This window comes from Tupaia chinensis, unplaced genomic scaffold, assembly GCF_000334495.1.
Source record: "Tupaia chinensis unplaced genomic scaffold, TupChi_1.0 Scaffold144952_1, whole genome shotgun sequence".
NCBI lineage: Eukaryota > Metazoa > Chordata > Mammalia > Scandentia > Tupaiidae > Tupaia > Tupaia belangeri.
The window spans coordinates 648,263-665,388 of record NW_006204812.1 but is presented as its reverse complement, the minus strand read 5'-3'; the positions used below and the strand labels follow the sequence as shown (position 1 = coordinate 665,388).

The 17,126-nt window shown below is 56.1% G+C and overlaps 1 protein-coding gene across 1 annotated transcript in view; it reads left to right on the top strand.

Annotated features, from left to right (window-relative positions):
• KLHL29 (kelch like family member 29) overlaps nucleotides 1–17,126 on the top strand; it is a 355,223-nt gene that overhangs the window by 324,973 nt on the left and 13,124 nt on the right. Inside the window, exons 6-8 of the mRNA XM_006167658.3 lie at nucleotides 6,041–6,179; nucleotides 12,868–13,070; nucleotides 14,054–14,313. Of these exons, the coding sequence (XP_006167720.1) occupies nucleotides 6,041–6,179; nucleotides 12,868–13,070; nucleotides 14,054–14,313 (602 nt within the window). The remainder of the gene's footprint in view (nucleotides 1–6,040; nucleotides 6,180–12,867; nucleotides 13,071–14,053; nucleotides 14,314–17,126) is intronic.

Sequence of the window (17,126 nt, the reverse complement as noted above, 5' to 3'; positions counted from 1 at the left end):
GGAAAGAGAAGGGAATGTTTCTGTTACTTCTATGAAGATTTTGAAAATTCCAAGGAGCAAGAAAAAAATTTTAAGAGAGGTTTTGCTATAAGGTACACATGCTCCCTGGAGAGACAGAGAGAGAGGAAGTGAGAAATCACCACCACCCTGGGGCAGGGGAGGGGGAGTGATGGCCACGCCACAATCCCTTCTACTCCATTCTCTTCTCGGGATTTTGGGCACGCACGCACAAGCACCTGGCGTGAGTTTCAAGTCACCCACCATGTCTGCGACTCAAACCATATGGGTGTCCAGCACCTTAACCGCTACGCCACCTGCTGGCCTGCAGGGAGAAAATTTAAAGATTTGAGAACATTCTAGCTGGAAGGGAAACGTCAGTTCCACCCACAAACACATACTGAATGCTCACTGCTGTGTGACCCTGGCCTGGAACTATTGGTGCAGAGAGGCCCTTTGGTGTCCAATTTCACTGGTAAAGAAATCTGTCTTATCACCCCATGTAGGACAGTTTGGAAAAGGCAGGTTCGGGAGAAGCCTGGACTGTTGGCAGGGTTTTTGTCCCTTTCCAGATAAATGGCAGGGATTCCCACCTGGGCAACAGCAGGACACCTGGAGGACCTCTCACTAAAGCTCTAAGTCCAGGCAAGCAGCAGAGTCTCACACAATGCCCTTCTCCCCGGGACTCTCTTTCCTGGGAGGGCTGGCCTGCGTGGGGCCACGGCATTACACAGTCCAGACTCAGGACTGGAGCTGGGGCCAGTGTGACACCTCCCTCTGGCTCAAGGGGGCATACGATTCACAGGTGCTGTGTACAGGTGTTCGATTCTGCCTCATCTGGAAGGTGGGCCTGCCTGGCCCTCAAGGTCAAGTCTGAGGCCAACACTCCTTTGGAAAAGGACTAGGGACAGAAATGCAGGTCTGCTCAGGTTGGGGAGGGAGGCAAAAGGGCACCATTCAGCCTGGGAGGCCACACGCTGGGCTCCCCGGCTCCCTGACCTGACCCCATGGCTTGCTGAACAGCGGAAGCAAGGAGGGGGCTCTGCGTGAAACCCCATTTGTCCCCACAGTGTCAGTGCATTGGGCGCCCTGCGCCAGGATGAATTGCCCTCTGGGTGGGTATGACACGGGCTTCACTGGGCTTTCTCCATATATTTCACAACTGCTCTGAGTTTATAATTTTTTCAAGTCCTTCATCAACCATGTGTCACAAATACCAATGCGATCAGGACCATTTATCACCAAGCTGGGTTCTTACTTGAGCACTGAAAAAAATTATTTGGCTGTACAACCTTTCTTGGGGCTCTGATTTAATGGACTTCTCTGCTGCAAAGCCCCTGAATTCTTTGCCTTTTAATATTTGACATCTCTTCCTCTTTATTACCACCTCAGACAGCCCTTCTAGTCCAGCTGGAACAAGCCCATTAGTCTCTGACAAATAACTCGTGTCGTTTGGTGAAAAATATGCAGAAGTTTGGCTGCAACTTCAGCTCCAGTCTTGGTTCTGTCTGTGGCCTCAGTCTCCTGTAAACAAGGCACCCAGCCCCCAGCAGACCGTGTTCCCTCTTCTGGCACTTGCTGCTGGGTCCACAGGGCCATTTGACACTAATCGCGTCAAGTGGGGTTTAAGATGGGTAGTTGGAGAAGCCCACAACAGAGCATGTGTTAACCTCGTAGCAGCATTGTCACGCTCACCACAGGGGAAGCCAGCCCGGCGTCCATCAAATGGATAGACCACGTAGCGTTGGCCAGCCTGGAGAGGGAAAGAAGCTCTGACAAATTCTACGATGCGCATGAACCATGAGGATATTAGGCTGAGTGAAACAAGCCAGACAAGGACAAATACTGTCTGATTGCACTTACATGAAGTACTATTCTTAGCATAGTCAAAGTCCTGGCAACCGAAAGCAGAATGGTGTTTACCAGGGGCTGGCCGGAGGGGGGGGATAGGGATTTGTTTAATGGATACAGAGCTTCAGTTTGGAAACATGAAAGAGTTCTAGAGATGGTTTGCAGAACAGTGAATGCACTTAATGCTGCTTAAAAATGGTTATGATGGCTCATTGTATCCAATGGAGGAAAAAAAAAAAGAATTAGTCTCAAACTGAACTAGCAAAGGAGAAACTGACAAAGGAAAAGTTCTCTGAGCACTTAATTCGTTTACAGGTCAGGCCTGTGGAGTGATTGCCTCTTGTCACCTAACAGTTGTAAGAACTCTGTGGCTTCAAATAACACTCACTTATTTCTATTATGAGTCTGGTTTGACGATTGGGGATGAGCTTGGCTGATCTGGGTAAAGCGTGGCTAATATGGCTTGGGCCTGGCTGTCTAAATGGTTCACCTGGGGACAGAAGGTGGCACAGTGGTCATGCAAATGAACTCACATGGGAAAACCCCTGGTTCATGTCCCAGGGCCTCCATGAACACAAAGAGCACATACATGCCCAAGATCGGGCTGGCTTAGTCTAGGGGGTGTTGATTGTGACATGAAGGCCCCGCTAAGGTTCCCTCTCTGTCTTTCTCACATAGAAAAGATAAATGAACTTTAGAGAAAAGACAACAATTGGAAATAAATAGATAAAATGGCTCATCTGGGATATCTCATCTCTGCTCCACATGGTCTCTCACCCTCCAACAGACTAGCCCAGGCTCATTCCCATCATGGCGGTAGCAGGGCTCCCAGGAGAGTGACCAAAGCTCTAGAGGCCATGGCTCACTCTCACATGCAGCTGTTTCTACCACGTTCTGTGGTCCAAAGCAACTCACAAGGCTGCCAAGATTGCAAAGGCAAGGAAATGACTTCCATCCCTCAATGAGAGAAGGCGCAGTGTACCACAGGAGCTCTAGAATGCCTAGGCACAGCCCGCCCCGCCCCGCCTCCCCGCGCAGCCGCAGTAAGCACGCGGCAACCGATCGATACTTTGAATGCACCTGGGGCGTGCTGTGAAAGGGAATCCCCTGGTGAGCACTTGCACCAATTGAAAAATACTTGTGCAAGTGAATAATCCTCCCCAACTGTTAGATTTCCACGAAGCCAGCGCGGCAGAGAGCAGAAAGCGCCTGCACTTAGGACGCCACCCTGCGTCTCCTGCCACCTTCCAGGTCTGGCCCCGGAGTTCCCGAAGCCGCGGGCACAGGGGCTGGGGCTATGCACAGGGTCGGGGCTGGGACCCGACTGGAAAGGCACGTCTGCAAACACAGAGGGCTCTGGGTCGCGAAGGAGGTAGCGTTTTGGTCTGTGGCTTCTTCTCCACCTCCCGGCTACCCCCACCTCCCACTTCCCCTACCTCCACTTCCCCACCTCCCCTCAAACCCACCCCCGTTTGACTCAGCAGACTGGTGGGGCCACGTTTGTCACTCACTGCATGATGACCAGGGCCCTCACAGCAGGTGTCCCCAGCCCTGTGTGTTTGAGGGGATGGAGACTGGAAAACTGGACCAACAGCCATTAGCGGCAAGGCTGGAATGAGGGGCGGGCTCCAGGTCTGGCTGTGGCAGCTCAGCCCGGAATCCCTTTTCCCCTCAGAAGGTGACGCCATCTACCTGGTAGAGGGTGGGGAATTAGTCCGGCTGGTGGCTCTTTTCAGAGCTGCCCTGTGGGAGCACAGCCGTTTAGCTGTGACCAGCTGACCCCACAGGCTATCCTGGGGCTGGCTCCTGTGCCCCTGTCCCTGGCTTCTGTCCCCACCCACTGCTCCTCCCCTCCAGCTCCCACATCCCCTCCCCTGCACTTCCTGGAAGTCCCACCGTCATCACTCCCAGGCCTGGGTCCTCAAAGCTCCCCCTCCGCGCCCTTCCCCCCTTGCTGGGTGCCATCGTGTGGCCTAAACACTTGTTTTGCGGTCACACTGTGGTTTGGGCTTCGTCATATCCCACTGGGACTGTGGGAGGTCATCGCCATAACCGGTGACTCGAGTCTCCCACTGGTTGTGCCAGGCACGAGGCGACTGCTTCCTGGGCTCTGTCCCTGAACCTTCAGTAGACCGTTAGGCGGTTCCCAACACAGAGCTGACAGGGAGAGTTCAGGTCACCCTCGGGGCTGGCTCTGAAGCCATCTCCACACAGGGCTTTGCCTCCCATCCAGCCTGACTGGTCACTTCTCAACCTGCCTCTGTGTGGATTCTGGGAAACTCAGGTCTAACCTTGCTTTCCTGCTCAGAACGCCCTGGAGCTCCGACACAAGGCTCTGGACATCTGGCCCCACCTGCCAGCCCTACTCATTTCCTGGTGCCCATCCCCGGGCCTTTGCTTGTCAGTCTCTACCCCACAAACATCCTCTCCCAACCCACCACCCCCCCACCCCCACCACCAGCAAGCGCTATGTGGAGCCTTCCTGGAACCCCACCAAGAGCCCGCCTACCACACCCCACATACACAAGCCCACACACTCCCGCATAGGCGGGGCCAGGACGCCAGCGATGCACCTTTTCTCCTGGCTCCCTCCACCCTCCTCCCTTCACCTCGATTCCCTCCTAAACCTCCTTCCCCATCTTCCTTGGTCTTCAGCCAGCCCACAGCCCAGCGTCTCTTTGCAGAGTAGCTCCTTCCTGACTGCCAGGCCCACGGTGCCCTTCCTCATCCCTGACCCCCTGACCGTGTTTTGATCCCCGAAGCCACTCCCACTTTTCAGATGTAGAAGCAGAGGCACATGGTTTGGAAATCAATCCAGAGGCAGGGCCTTATCCAAGGACATACAAGAATCAGAGGCAGGGCTGGGGCCCAGGAGGGAGTCCTGGCAGGCAGGCAGTGCTGGCCTGGGTAGACTAAGGTGAGCGAGCAGTCAGGCTGGAGTAGGGCTCCCTGGAGGTTAGTTCTGGAACACTAGCAGGGTTCAGCCTAAACTAGGGGTTCTTAGAGAATGGGGCACGGTTCTGTAGGCCACCCTCTCCTAGTCACCTGCCAAAAGCAGAGGGTCCTGGTCAGGGACAGTCTAGACCATTCTGGCCCGAGGTTTCTGGGCCTCTGACGTCTAGTTACCAGCAATGCCAAGGGCAAGCTTTGTTCAGGGGTCCTTGAGGAAGCCAGCTGAGGCAAGGCCAGGGGGAGCATCGGTCATCTGAAGGCCTAACCTTTGCAAATAAAAGAGCATTTAAAGATGAACAGGGCAGCTGGCGGGCTCTTCCCACCTTCCCCCTTCTGAGCTTCGGGGTGGGTCTGGAAGGGGCTTCTGACATCCCCAGGTCCGGAGCCTGTGGGCCTGGGCACATCTGTGCCAGCCCAGGTGGCCAAGACACCAGGCAAAGGTAGGTGCACACCAGCGTGGGAAGGCCACAGGGGCCACTTCCTGGGACCTGCCGGGCCTGTGAACTGGGCTCCCTGTGTTGACCCGAGAGGCTGGCTGGGAGAGGGAGGAGGTGCAGAGTCCTTGTCCCTTGCTTGCTTGCTCCCCCTAACTCCCCGTAAATGTGAAATGGAAGGAGGTGCTTGCCAGCCCCCCAGCCGGCCCCCTCCTGGGGTCCCCTCCGAGAAGCTCACCCACGCCATGGCTGTGAGTGTCTAACATAAGGGACGCTGTTTTTGCAGGTCTTGTGGGTTTTATTCCTTTGAACCATATCCAGCCCATCTGACATCACAATGCCATGCTTTATTGGTCCCCAGTACCTCGGCACCCACTGGCATTTGGAGAACTAGTTCCGTAGTTTTACAAGTTTCTAGCTGTCTGTGATAATGTATTCTGTTTCCAACTGTCAGTATGGGAATCTCTCCCCCAACCTTTCAATCTCTGGGTTTGAGTTTTTTAAATCATATTCGTTTTTGGTTTTTGTTTCTTCTTTTCGTTTTGTTTTTGTTTTTGCTTTTTAAAGTTGTTATTCCTTTTGGTTATGAAGCCCCTCCCAGTGGCTGCTTGTTTACGCATTGTTTGTGACTTCTTTTGACTGTCAGTGTTGAGCCAGTCTTGCCAAGAAACAATATCAAGTATTTCCTATTTCTCTACTTCTTGAAAAAAAAAATTTTTTTTAATTTAAAAAAAAAGAAAAAAATAGAAAAAAAAAAAAAAACTCTTAATGGGAACCTGGCCCTGTCTGTCTTCTCTGTTCTGCAGAAATGTTGAAGGAATTGAACCAGCAGCGCAGAGCGAAAGCCTTTACAGACCTGAAAATTGTTGTTGAAGGCAGAGAGTTTGAAGTCCACCAAAATGTTCTAGCTTCCTGCAGCTTGTATTTCAAGGACCTGATTCAAAGGTTTGCCTTCCTTCCAGCTGTGGTCGGGTCTGTTCCTTTGTAGGACGCTTTTGTGTCGCTTTTCTCCTCCCCTCTCTTGCAGGTTCCTGAAGCGTGACTCCCTGTCACAGAGCCAGTAGCCATCTCTCCTCCTCCTCCTCCCCGGTGTCCTCACACACAGCCTCAGAGCAGCCACTGCCCCAGCACTCCCCTCACATAGCCTTGCCATCACCAGGGGCCTCTGCCAACAGTGGACAAGCCCCCTGCTGTCCCCAGGATCCCACGTCCTCAGTGGCGCACAAGCCCTCCCTGAGATTAGGAGAACTGTAGACTCTATTGGAAGGGACCACCAGACACTGCCCCCGCTGGGCCAGCACAGGGTCCCCGGCACCATCGTAACTGCCCCGATGGTGAATTAAAACCAGGATAGCACATCGAGCAGACCATCCCCTGCTGGGGGGCACTAGGCGCCCAAGGGGCTGCTATTCCCCAGCCCACAAGAGATTCAGAGCCAAAGCCTCACCCACGCTGCATGTCTCTCTTGGTCCTCATACACGGAGCCTAAGCTGGCGTTGTCTGAGCACAGACCAGGTGTGTCCTAAACACGGTCTCTCTCAGCCTTTGCGCCCGCCCTCTGCCCTCTGCCCCAGCTATTTCCACCTGAATGACTCTTAATGGTGCATGAGCATCTTTTTTTATTTTCTCCATTATGTTGATTTTTAATTTGTCTGCTTCATACCCTTGCAAAGAAGTCAGGGGCCACCTCTAGCTCCTTAGTGAGGGAGAGCAGCGGGGCCAGCCCAGGGTAACGCTCACGTTTCTCTCACCCATCAGCAGATTAATGCCGCTGCTCGTTTGCCTTGCAGCCTCTCCGGGGCGGACGCGGAGCCAGGACTGTGCTCAGAGTGGGAAGACAGGACCTCTGCTTGCTTCCCAAAGCTGTGTTTGGACTTGCCAACTAACCCCGGAGTGACTGTGTTTTGTTTCAGGATGGCACACTGCCTGGCACCTCCTTTCTGATCCGCGTGTCCTTTCACATAGCCACGCTGCCCGGCGAGCCAGGCCAGCCCAGCCATGGGGGTCCTCAGCCACGCAGGAAGGGCAGGCCCTCTGTGCCCTCCCAGCTCATGACAACAAGGGTCTCCTGCCCCTGCTGCTTGGTGCTCTCTGTCCGAGCACAAGCATTAGGGGCATGAGGTCTGGGGTGAAGGGGCACGTCCGGCAGCTCCTTCAGGTCAGGGAGGTCTTTGTGCCACTCTTGGCAGATTCTAGAACCAGCAGTGCCTGGCCTCTGGCTGTCAGATTGCAGATGAGCACCCTGGGGCCCCGGGCCTTACTTCCCATAACCTGGAGCATACAGAAGGGGGTTCTGGGTGATGGTCCAGCCCTGGCAGGAAGGATGTGGGCAAGAGGAAGACAGGAGTTCTTAAGTCTTTGGGGAAGCACACCCTGAAAACCAAGTTCTCGCACATGAAGAGAGGAGGCTCTCATGAGGTGGGACCCAAAGCAGTGAAGGCCCTTGGACAGGCTGAGAAGAGAGAAGAACATTCTAGGAAGGAGTGCTGGGGGAAGAGGCAGGCATGAGCCAGGGAGGGGCAGAGTCGTGAGAGCCCGGCGGGCAGACCCTGACCCCACATAAGGACCCTGGACTTGGCCTGAGCTGGGTCCCTCGGGAACAGCAAGGAGAGGAGGCCACCTGACAGTGGGAAATAGTGGGCTATGCCCCAGTGACCCTACCCTGGAGGGGAGGGTGCTCTGCGGTCCCTGGAGAAGAGAGGGCACTCTGGAGAGCTAGGAGACCTGGGTCCTGCACTTGTTTCTGCCGTTGTCCTGGGGCCTCAGGACGGTCATGTCCTCTCTCAGGCCTGAGGGTCTCTCATCTGTGAAAAGGAGTTGGTTCAGATGATATCCAGGCCTCCTTCTCACTCTGACACCACAGGGTGACCTTTGCAATGGCCAGACCCTGCCGGAAGAGCTTTCCCAAGCATAAGCACCAGGACAGGAGAGGCCACCGGGAGGTCAGGAGAGCCAGGGGAGGATGACTAGTTGAACCCAGAGAGGCCTGAGGTCCAGGGAGACAGCACAAAGATGAGGTGGCTACGCCGAGTCCAGGCTTCTGTGGCCGAAGGTCACAAGGTTAGTCTGCAGCTGTTTTAAATTGTTCTTCCCGGTCCTGACACGGGGCACATGGGGCCATGGCTGCAGAGAACTGGAAACAGGTGCCTTGGAGGGGACGGGGCAGGCTCCCTGCAGGAACAGAACTTCCTCCCCAGCCATGTGAAGTGATGCACAGTTCTCATCCTTTGTGTCAAGAGCAGCTGACACTGTCACCATGTCCTCTCCATCCCCTTCACACTGGCCCTGGAGAGGGACCCTCTGACCCCAGGGGTCCAGAGCTCTTGTAAGGAGAGGGGCAGGGACAGTCTGTGGGACACACAGGGGCCGGCGCTGCTGAGGGCAGGTGACCCCTGCTGCTGCCCCATGTTTTCCCGGCCTGGAGGCTCAGATTGCACCCCCCAACCCAAGCCTAGGGCAGGTGGTCACGAAGCACCAGCACCAGCCCTAGAGCCGGACAAGAACAGTCCTGGCCCCAGGGCCACGTCCTCCCTGAAGCCACAGGTTAAGCCCCGCCATTCACTCACTCTCCACTTAGCAAACAAGCAAGAGCTTCCTGGGGTCAGATCTCACACAAAACCCTGGGCCCAGTCCAGGGTTGGAGGGACAAGTAGGAGCACAGGGCAGGGTGAGCATGAGGCTCACGGGCCAAGTGCTGGATTCCAAGGAGAGGCTTGGCAGGGAGGCTCCTCAGAAGAGGTGGCGTCTTCTGTGGGTTTTAAATGTAGGCTAGAAACTGGCCAGGCAGATGGGCAGGGAAGGGTGTGTACAAGATCATGGGGCAGCAAGAGGCTTCAGGACCGTGAGTAGCTCCACGTTCCTGCAGGGCCAGGGTGAGGGCGAGAACGGAGGGTGTGAGGCTGGGGTAGGAGCTCTCACCAGGCTTCGGTTTAAGCCTGAGGTGTCCTGGTCAGAGCTGCATCTCATGAAAATGACAAATCAGGAGCAAGAACGGCTGGGTCTCGCATCCTCTCCCTGCCTCAGCCCAATCCCCTTCAGCACAGCTGCCCCCCAGCTGTGCGGCCATGCTGACAGGTCAGGGCCAGGTCTTGCCCAGAGCCCGTCCTCTGGGTCCCTGCTGCAGGCCAAGCCCAGCCCGGCCCACACCCACACCTCTGGTGAGGCTCAGCACTTCTTTCCCATGTCCTTCGTCTTCCTCTGACAATGGCCAGGCCCTGCCAGAAGAGGTTCCCCAAGCATAAGCACCAGGACAGGAGAGGCCACCGGGAGGGCAGGAGAGCCAGGGGAGGATGACTAGTCGAACCCAGAGAGGCCTGAGGTCTAGGGAGATAGCTCCGTGTTCCTGCAGGGCCAGGGTAAGGGTGAGAACAGAGGGTGTGAGGCTCTGACCCCAGGGGTCCAGAGCTCTGGACCCAGCCCATGAGGAGACTCCCAGAGGTGTCATCGTGAGAAGCAGGGGCTGTCAATCTCCCCGTTTCACAGATGACCAGCTGAGGCCCAGAGACGTTTAATAACCAGACCTGGGCTTTGAACTGAGGTCTGACCCAAGCTCATGCTCTTACCATCTTCTTGCTAAACCAGAGAAGAGTAAAAATGTAGTTTCAATCACACGCAAAGTCTGAGTAGAAAAGTAAAGTCCTGGGACTGACTGTGGACAGGAGTACAGATAAAAGGGATGAAGACTGTGTGTGTGTGTGTGTGCGTGTGTGTGTGTGAGTGGACATGTTAGAAACACCAGGAAACTGGCCACTGGGCCTGCTTAAGGAAAACAGAATCCCCCTAGAAACAGATCCCTAAATATGAGGCACTCACCTGATACCTGCAATGGAGCTGGGCCATCTGAGGTGAAGGAAGGAGGCCTTGGAGAAGTTCTCAGACTCTGCTGAGAACATTAGACCTCACCAGTCAGTTCTCTGCTACCCTATCTGAGTCTCTGAGACAACCAGGGGTGAAAACCTTGCAGGAAAAGGAGCTGAGCTCTGTCTTTAGGCAGTGAGAAGGGTAGTGCTATTTAACAACCATCCCTCACTACACCCAGGCTGGGGGTGAGCCCAGCAGGCACACTCAGTTGGAGCCTCCTAAGTCCAAAGTAATTTCTCAACCCCATGAGCAGATGTAGCTCTACCCTGGGCTTCCCTTTTTGGCCTATGAAGTCTCTTCCTTTATCCTCTGAGAACTGGGATCTTTCAGGGATGGCCAGGTGACAGAGGGGACATTGGCTGCAATGCCAGCTACTCCTAGCCTCATGGGCTACAGGCTCCATTCTTCTGTAGAGGTAGCAGAGGCACCCCACTTCCCCACCCCACAATCCCTGCACCCTTAAGCTGTGCAGGCACACCTGATCCCTAGGATCCCCTCTCCTTGGCTCAGGCTGGGTGAGATGGCAGTGCCCCTCATGCTGGTCCAATCACACCCATCATTTGGGGCCATGAGCTGTTCATCTGCCCAGCATCCTCCCACTGGGTGACCCTACAGTTCTCAGGGTCTGCCAGGTCACATGTGTCTTAGTGTCTGTGTGTATCCCAAGATCACACCTTTATTCTTCACTGAGTTGAGCTTCCCTGCTTGAGGGCTCATGGGTAGACAGACAGGGGACAGCATTGACTGGGGCCTTGGGAGATGGGGGCCCAGGTCACCCCCCACAGAGCACAGAGGGGTGAGGAGGGAAGGCCAGACAGTGTTATTAGGTTTGTAGGCAGAGTCAGCCAAGACCTGGAGCTGGAGGTTGACCAGATGGCCTCTGAGGTTCTGGGTTTCTATGATTTGAAGCAATCATATGATGGATTATTTTTATACTTAACAAAACTATGCAGGCATGGATCTCTATCCTGACAGCAGAAGGCTAGGTGTGCTCAGTCGCCTCAGGAGTCTCCGAGGCCCGTGTGGGCTTGGAGGGGCTTCTGCCCAGATCCTCTACATAGCCCACTGCTCATCTTGTGGCTGTCTGGGCTTGCCCAGGGCTTGGAGGCAGAAGGCCCCTGGGGGTCCCTGGTGGGATGAGCTGCTCTGTGGGGAAGACCCAGCACGGCACCACCAGGAGGGAGCCCTGACACTGCTCAGGCACAGGGTTACAGTGGAACCTGCTCTACCCGGTCGCGCTGTGCTTGAAAGGCTCTGGGAGGCCAGGGCCTCACCTGGGTGGACACGCTACAATGGCATGTCAGGGACTGTCCTGTAGAGAGACCGGCGAGGGCATCTCCCAGCCTCTGACATATAAAATCTCCACGAGACCTTAGACCTCATCTAGTTCATTCCTCTTGCTTTGCAGAAGAGGAGGCTGAGGGCCTGAGAGGCCAAGGCTGCCCTCCTGTCTGTGGCAGAGCTGGGGCACCAGGTCCCCTGGCACCCTGCCCGATGTTCTTTCCTGCTCCCCACCCACACAGCCGCCGGCCTCTCTGCGGCTGCCTGCTCGCCTGCTGGATCCCTCTATACCCCCTACCAGCCACAGGTGCACCCAAGGGACCAATCACGAGAGTCTTGACCCCTGGCTTCCTTGGAAGTGAGCGAGTGGCTGCAGAGGTCACTTCCCAGCCACGTGGCTGAGCCCAGCCAGCAGGACCAGGCTCGATGCGGGAAGCAGGGCCAGTCAGATCGGCCAGACGGGGCGGCCAAGCTGGTGGCCTCCGAGAAGCCTCCTGCCTCTTAACGCTCTGGGTGTCTTTCCTCCTGGCGTCACTTCTGTATCGGTGTTATTCTGGCTTCATCTTATCTGTTTCCTTCCAGGTGCAGCTTTAGGGTGCAGCTGCCAGGCCATAGGAGCCTTTGCAATGGTTTCGTATTTCTGTAGACACCAGATATAAACATATTTATATATTTGTGTCCCTCCCCTGCTCCCCCCAGTTCACAAGCCCGATGCACACTCTACACGCAGGCCACTCTGACCTCTGACCCCGTGTTCCATGTGGCAGGAGGGCCCCGCCCCGGGCCAGGTCCCAGGTCATGGCTGCTGGCTGTCTGTGGCGGAAGTCCTTGGTTGTTGCCCTCTCCCCCCTCCCAGCTCTGACCATTCTGTCCGTCTATCTTGTCTCGTCCTCAGTTTTAAAGCAATGTCATGAAGGGCTTCCTTCCATGCCTAAAAGGAAACAATATGTTCTGGGAAGAGGTGGGTGGGAGGGGGGACTCTGGGCAGCTTGCGGCCCTTGGTCTCTGGGGTGATCAGAGGACGTCTCTGGACTGGCTGGACTTCCAGCCATGGGGGAGCCCTGAGCCCCTGTGTCCTCCGAGTGGCTGGGGCAGCTGCGTTCTGGGGTGGACAGGCCCAGCTGGGACCTGTGGTCAGGTCTAGTGGAGACGCCACCGGGGCCAGCAGCAGGCTGAAGCGTATTGTTTCCCTTTGAGGCCAGTCCTGGTCCTCGTCCCCATCCACAGCTCATGCTTTTTGATTTGCATCTTTTTTTGCATGGACATGCCGAGTAGTGATAAGCAGGGTTTTCTGTTCTTTTGGGCGTCTCTGGTCAGACTCTTCTCTTTCAGATCCCGTGTCAGGTCATTAGGTTCAGGTGTGTCATTGCTGTGTCCTCTGAGTCCTAAAACGAAGGGCCTGGCCGAGGTGTGCAGGGAGTTCTAGCCCTGTGAGGCAGCGGCGAGTGGCCGCAGGGCTGGCAGGTGAGGACAGCCTGGTCTCTGTGCCTAGGTCCGTGCAGGACGGCAGCCAGGGCGGCCGGGAGAAGCTGGAGCTCGTGCTGTCGAATCTGCAGGCCGACGTCCTAGAGCTGCTGCTGGAGTTCGTCTACACGGGCTCCTTGGTCATCGACTCGGCCAACGCCAAGACTCTGCTGGAGGCGGCCAGCAAGTTCCAGTTCCACACCTTCTGCAAAGTCTGCGTGTCCTTCCTTGGTGAGCCCAGGGGGCTCTGTGTCACTTGGGGTGGGGGGGCGAGTGCCAATGTGTGAAAGTAGAGTGTAAGGGGGAGGTGCGGTGAGGCACACCCCAGGTGCCCTAGGATGTGGCCAGACTAGGCTAAGTGCCCTCGAGTGACAGTTGGGATAATCACACGCAAAGGTCTTCTCTTACCGGTGTGGAGGGAGGGAGGCCTCTGTGTCACTTCCCTGTAGGTGGGGGGGGGGGCGCTGTACCCCACACAGGCCTCACGAATGGGGCTGGAAGGGCTGTGGGAACGCAGACCCGCTGCCTGGGATGGGAGCTGAGCACCACGGTCGGCTATAGTTGGGTGCTGGCTGGGAGGGAGCAGAGAGCGAGAGCGACAAAGATGAGAGCTCCAGAAAGCTAGGGAGGAGCCCAGAGGTGGGGGAGGTGGTGCCAGGACTGCTGGGGGGTGTGGGGTACTGTGCAGTCCAAAAAGGTCAGAAGCAGGCCTGTCGAGCTAGGCGCTCAAACAAGGGGCCTCTTGGGACCCAGACACGTCTAGGCTGGAAGGGCCATTGACTGGACCTCAGGAAATCTGTCCAGGCTGACCCTAGGTTCCAGAGGGGCAGACTGGGTGAGGCTGTGGCATGGGAGAGGGTCGGGGTGAAGGGTATTTCTACTCACAAGACCTAAAGAAAGAGCCAATAGCCTCAGGCACATCCGTCACCACCTTGGAAAACACCCTAAGCCTCAATGTGACCCCTGCCCCCAGCCCAGGCCCAGGCTTTGAAAGCCAGGCCTCCTCCTTGCATAGGCAGTGAGGAAGCCCCCAGCCCAGCTGTCACTCAGTCTGCCCTTCTCCGGGACCTGCAGCAGCCAAGGGAGCAGGAGAGGGGAGGGGAGACCTGGGAAATGGGCCTAAGGCTCCAGGTCACAGAGTGTGGGCTCAGGGAGAGGACCAGGACGACCTCTTCCAGTGCCTTCAATCAGTGGTCCTGCACTATCTCCCCCAGAGAAGCAGCTGACCGCCAGCAACTGCCTGGGGGTGCTGGCCATGGCCGAGGCCATGCAGTGCAGCGAGCTCTACCACATGGCCAAGGCCTTCGCGCTGCAGATCTTCCCCGAGGTGGCGGCCCAGGAGGAGATCCTCAGCATCTCCAAGGACGACTTCATCGCCTACGTCTCCAATGACAGCCTCAACACCAAGGCCGAGGAGCTGGTGTACGAGACGGTCATCAAGTGGATCAAGAAGGACCCCACCGCGCGTGCACAGGTAGGGCCCACCCACACCGTCTCTCTGGGTCTGAGGGTGCCATGCAGGGACAGATCTGCAGCAAGGATAAAGGAAGGTGAAGGGGCAAGGCCACCCGTCTGACCAAGAGGCGAGCCTATGGGATCTAGCAGGCCGGGGAGATGGAGGCCGGTCCTGCTCCCCTGGGCAGCAGAGAGGTGTGTGTGTGGGGGGGGGGCTTGGAGACCAAGCATCAGTCACCAGAGTATTTTCAAGGCCTGGCATTGCACCCTGAAGGACTCAAGCCGACTGAGAGGCACAGGGTCTGGCAATGCCTAAGCCAGGATGCTAGGGGCTCCCAGGAGCTCAGACCAGCAGCAGCAGCTCCAGCCATGCCCTGGTGATCAAGGGTAGGGAGCACCTGGATGGGCCACATGGCAACGGGACACTGCTGCACACAGGACAGTGGAAAGCGAGTTTCTCTGAGAGGACAGTGAGGGCACAGAGTCAGGAAGGGAGGAAAGGAAGGCAGTGTCCCTGGACTGTCACCACGTCCTAGGGAACCATTGGCCCCCCATGCCCCAGTGGGGCCCCCTGACCTCCTGACTGGCTGCAGGCCCCACGGAGCAGGGAACTGCTGCTCTCCTGTGTGAGGAAGCAGCGTGGCTGCCTGGACAGCTCTCAGGAGAGTGCGGAACCTCCCAGAGGATGGCAGATGGGGACAATGGCCCAGAAGTAATGACCCAACCAGGAAGGACAGGGTCAGCAAAGCCAGTTCCCAGAGTGAGCGGAGGGGGCAGCAGAGGGCAGAGGAGAGAGCTGTCATGTCTCTCACTGGGAGCCAAAAGAGGAACAAGCAAGAGGGGGAGGTGGCAATGCAGGGGTAAAATCTAACACTCTGCAAAGCAGACCCACAAGGAAGGGTTCTGGGCTCATGACCCGAGACCTCCCTGAGTGCAGGGGCTGCACGTGCTCATGGTCCAAGGCTGGATCCAAGGCTAAAGTTGGAGGTGAATGGGGGTACCAAGTCCCTGTTAGGGGTCCTTTCTCTTGCTCCTTCCTCTCCCTCTCCATCTCTCTTACTTGTGGAATAAATAAACTTTAAAAAAGAAAGAGGGCTGGCCCCATTGCCTAGTGGTTAAGGGAGCCAGATCCCACATGACCAGCCATGGTTTGAATCCCAGCCCCCCCCCCAGTGGCATGAAAAACAGCAGATGCACGTGCATGTGTGTCCAAAACCCTGACAGCATGGAGGAGTGGAGAAGGGACTGCAGCATGACCACACTCGGGGGGTGCTTTCTTTCCCTCTCTGGAAAGCACATGTGCCCTCTGGCAATTAAAGTAAAATAAAAGGGAGGGGTGGGAATGGAGGGAAGGGCCCGGTGCTAGAATCAGCAGCACCAGGTGGGTGTAAGAGGCAGAGGTGGTTCTCCACCCTGACCCAGCTACTGAGCTCAGGAGAAGGGTCCTTGTCCTGATGAGGTTGGGGAGGGCAAGATTTATTTTCAGAGGAAGACAGCAAGGGGAGGCAGCTGATGACAGTGGCTGGCCCAATCCACTGCAGCTCCCAGCCCTGTGTCTCCAGCCCAGGACCGTCACCCACCGTCCAGGCCTCTGTCTTCCGTAGCCTGCTGACATTCCCAGCAGGATGTACCCACACTGTCAGATCCGTCGAATAATTCCACAGAACTCCAACGCCAACATTTCCGCCCGTGTTCCTTATTTCATCCTGCCTGTCACCTGAGGCCAAACCTAGAGTCCCCCACCCCTTCCACAACACAGGCCACACAGTGCTCTCTGCCTCCCTTCTTCTCTCCAAAGCAGATGGACTTCCTGTCTCCCCACAAGACTTCCACAATATCACCCAGTAGTTGCAATAATGTCTCGAAGGATTTCTTTGCCTTTGGGCTCATTGCCTCCAGATTCATCCATCCATTCATCCATCCATCCTCCGGCCTGAGTGGTCTTTCTAAAGAGCAGATGCGATCATGTCATTTCTCTGTTTACAACCTCTCGTTAATTCCTCTATCAGTTCTGCAGGAAAAATGACACCGTCCTTGGCAAACGTAGCAAATAGTCAGGCCTGGCCTCAGAGAACCTCCCTAGTTCCATTCCTCCCTGTCCACAGCCAAGAAGAAAAAGGCCCACAGAGTCCTGGAGGCACCGCTCTCTTGCACTCAGGATGTCTCTGCACAAGCTTTGAGCGTCCACCCTGCTCTCCACCTTGGGCCTGGCAGAAGCCTGCCACCCCGCATGCCCATCTCACCTGTGTGTGCAGTGTGGCCTCTCACCCCGGCAGCCACCACGGCTCCTACCTGGACTCCTCCTCTAGCCCCTCGTGCCTTCCATGTAACAGAGCCCCCCACTAAACTGAGCTCAGGGCTGAGCCTCCCTGGTCCTTGCACCCCAACAACGAGCTTCACATGGCGCACAGGGGTCACCAACATTCTCTGGGTGAAATGAAGGTGGAGCGATGAGCAGGCCTTCCTGGGGAGAAGGTCTCTGGTGAGAGAATGAAAGAGAATGGAGTGAAAGAGAAGGGTGCCTTCAGGACTCCTATGGGCCTTTTTCTTGTTGGATGCAGACAGGGAGGACTGGGACTAGACAGGTTCTCTGAGGCCAGACCCACTGTTTGCTACATCTGCCAAGGGCTGTGTCGTTTTTCCTGTGGAGCTGATGGAGGAATTAATGAGGGTGGGTTTTTTTGTTTGTTTGTTTGTTTTTAGAGGCTTTCGCTATAGGGCGCGTGTGCTCACCAGACAGACAGAGAGAGACAGAGAGACAGAAAGTGAGAAATCACCCCCCAGGACAGATGGTCACGCTGCAATCCCTTCTCCTCCATTCTCCTCTCGGGA